This window comes from Stenella coeruleoalba (assembly GCF_951394435.1).
Source record: "Stenella coeruleoalba genome assembly, chromosome: X".
NCBI lineage: Eukaryota > Metazoa > Chordata > Mammalia > Artiodactyla > Delphinidae > Stenella > Stenella coeruleoalba.
The window spans coordinates 83,766,318-83,768,549 of NC_137152.1; the positions used below are offsets into that span (position 1 = coordinate 83,766,318).

The 2,232-nt window shown below is 53.9% G+C and overlaps 1 protein-coding gene across 1 annotated transcript; it reads left to right on the forward strand.

Annotated features, from left to right (window-relative positions):
* The first annotated feature begins 201 nt into the window (after positions 1-201).
* On the forward strand, positions 202-1,816 carry LOC307180806 (protein BEX1). Its single transcript, XM_079911308.1, has 3 exons — positions 202-378; positions 777-854; positions 1,188-1,816. The coding sequence occupies exon 3, from the start codon at positions 1,193-1,195 to the stop codon at positions 1,577-1,579; it is 387 nt and encodes a 128-aa protein (XP_079767434.1). The 5' UTR covers positions 202-378; positions 777-854; positions 1,188-1,192; the 3' UTR covers positions 1,580-1,816.
* Positions 1,817-2,232: the final 416 nt, after the last annotated feature.

A 2,232-nucleotide genomic window follows, 5' to 3' on the forward strand; every position in this document is an offset into this window, starting at 1 on the left:
CACTGGTAATGGCCAACGGCCCCCCGCCCCCCGGGAAGATACTGCCCTTCCGTGGCCGTTAGAGAAAGGCCCAGGAACACACAAAGAAAGGAGAGCGTCGGGGCCCAAGCCGGTGTTCGGACAAGTGACATGGGGGGCAGGGGGAGGTGAGCACCACCGGTTCTGCGCGACCCCGTGGGGCAGAAGGGGGCGGCGCGAAGGCGTGGCGTCCCGCGGTGACGGAGGGCGCACGTGACCGGCCCGCGCCAACTCGCGCTTGCCCTGCTCTAGTGTTAGACTCGGCCGTTGCTCGCTACCTTCTCGGTCCCTGCTCCCGGTGGCCCTGAGGGACTGCGGGCCGAGGTCGGCCCCCAAGGGTAGGAGGCGCGGGGGCAGCAGGTAAGGAACCCGGAGGGGGGTCCCTAGAGGTGGCGTGAGCAAGCGGACACGGCCTGTGGACCCCTCCCCGGGGATCCGGTTGCCCCGGGGCGGAGTCCGCAGCCCCCATGCCCCCTGCGGCCTAGCGTTTGGCCACAGAAAACGGTAGGCCTTCTCTGGGGGCGGGCTGCGCGGCCCTGAAGCGGCTGCCTGCTTCTCGCAACACAGCGAGCTTTTCCGACACCCCCGCCCCGCCCCCTTTCTTCTCGGGGTAGAAAATGGTGGTCGGCGCGGAGGCGGTTGAGGATGGGAGCGGGGGACGCTGGGTGGGGGTGGCCGGGGGTGGGAGATGCGGGGCTGAGAAGGGGCCGAGCGTCCGGATGCAGCAGCCCCCCTTCCCCCACCCTTACTCTCTGCAGGTCTGCGAGTCGAAGTGTTGCGGCGGCGCACTTGCAGCAAGAATCGGGAGGAGCAGGAGACCGCGAGGATAGGCCCAGGTCTGTGCGGGGGACAGTTGGGATGTGGGGGGTACGTGTGGATAGCCCTAAGACCCCCCAAATACCACCCCCTACCCTGTCCTCCATTTTGGTGCCTGCAGAGACGTGGGCATGGATAGGCAGGGAAAATGGTCGGTTTTGGGCGAGGGAGGGGGGAGAGCTTGGACTGGGGGCCCCCTAGAGGGCATAAAGAGCCTCTCAGGTGGGAAAACGAAAATTTGAAGAGCCTTTACATCCGGGGCTGGAAGTCTTGAGAGGTGCTTAGTAGGGCCTCTGTCCTCGGTGCTGATCAGTCCACCCAGAAAATAGTCTCTTCTCTCTTTTGTCTCCTAGGAGCAATGGCGTCCAAAGAGGAACAAGCAGTAAAAAATCTCTACATGGAAAATGCCAACCAGGAGAATGAAAACAAGGATGAAAAGGGGCAGGATGCTAATAAAGGAGAGCCTTTCGCCCTCCCTTTGGAAGCTGGTGAATATTGTGTACCTAGAGGAAATCGTAGGAGGTTCCGTGTTAGGCAGCCCATCCTGCAGTATAGATGGGACATGACTCAGAGGCTTGAAGAGCCACAGGCAAGGATGAGAGAAGAGAATATGGAAAGGATTGGGGAGGAGGTGAGGCAGCTGATGGAAAAGCTGAGGGAAAAGCAGTTGAGTCATAGTCTGCGGGCAGTTAGCACTGACCCCCCTCACCATGACCATCATGATGAGTTTTGCCTTATGCCTTGAATCCTGATGTTTTCCCTGAAGTTAGTAGGGAGACACACCTGCTTCCTAAACTTACATGTTTGTGACGTACCTTTGTTGTAAACCTTTTGGTGTTGTTTCTTGTGGGTCTCCTATTACCAGCTTCTAACTGAATGTTGTGTTTCTGACCCAATCTGTAAGTTTCTGTCAGCAGGAGAGTTTTACCTATTGCATGGAGAGATGTTCTTTATATATTGTGACATTAATAAAGCAGTTTAAAAAAGCATTCTCTGTTTTTTTCCCTTAAAATCGTATATATTTTATATCTGAATAGACAGTCTAAGGATATATAAAGTAAAATGATCTCTTTATGGTAGAATTATGAATAATTTTTATTTTCTTATCTCTATTTTCTCGCCCTTTTTATTTTTTTACCTGTATTGGACAACTCCCAAATGATGCTGATTTGAGTACTAAATCTTCCCAACGTTTTCAGTATCACATCCACAGATAATTTCTTGTGTTATTCACAGAGACAGAAAGCCATGTTCATTGTCTATCAGATTTATCCATTTAGAACTCTCAGAGGGCATCCTCATTTTCAAGATTTGAGGTCCTGGCAACCCACACATTATATCCTCCATGTACTTTTTATTTCCTTTGGCCGCGCTGCCTGGCTTGTGGGATCTTAGTTC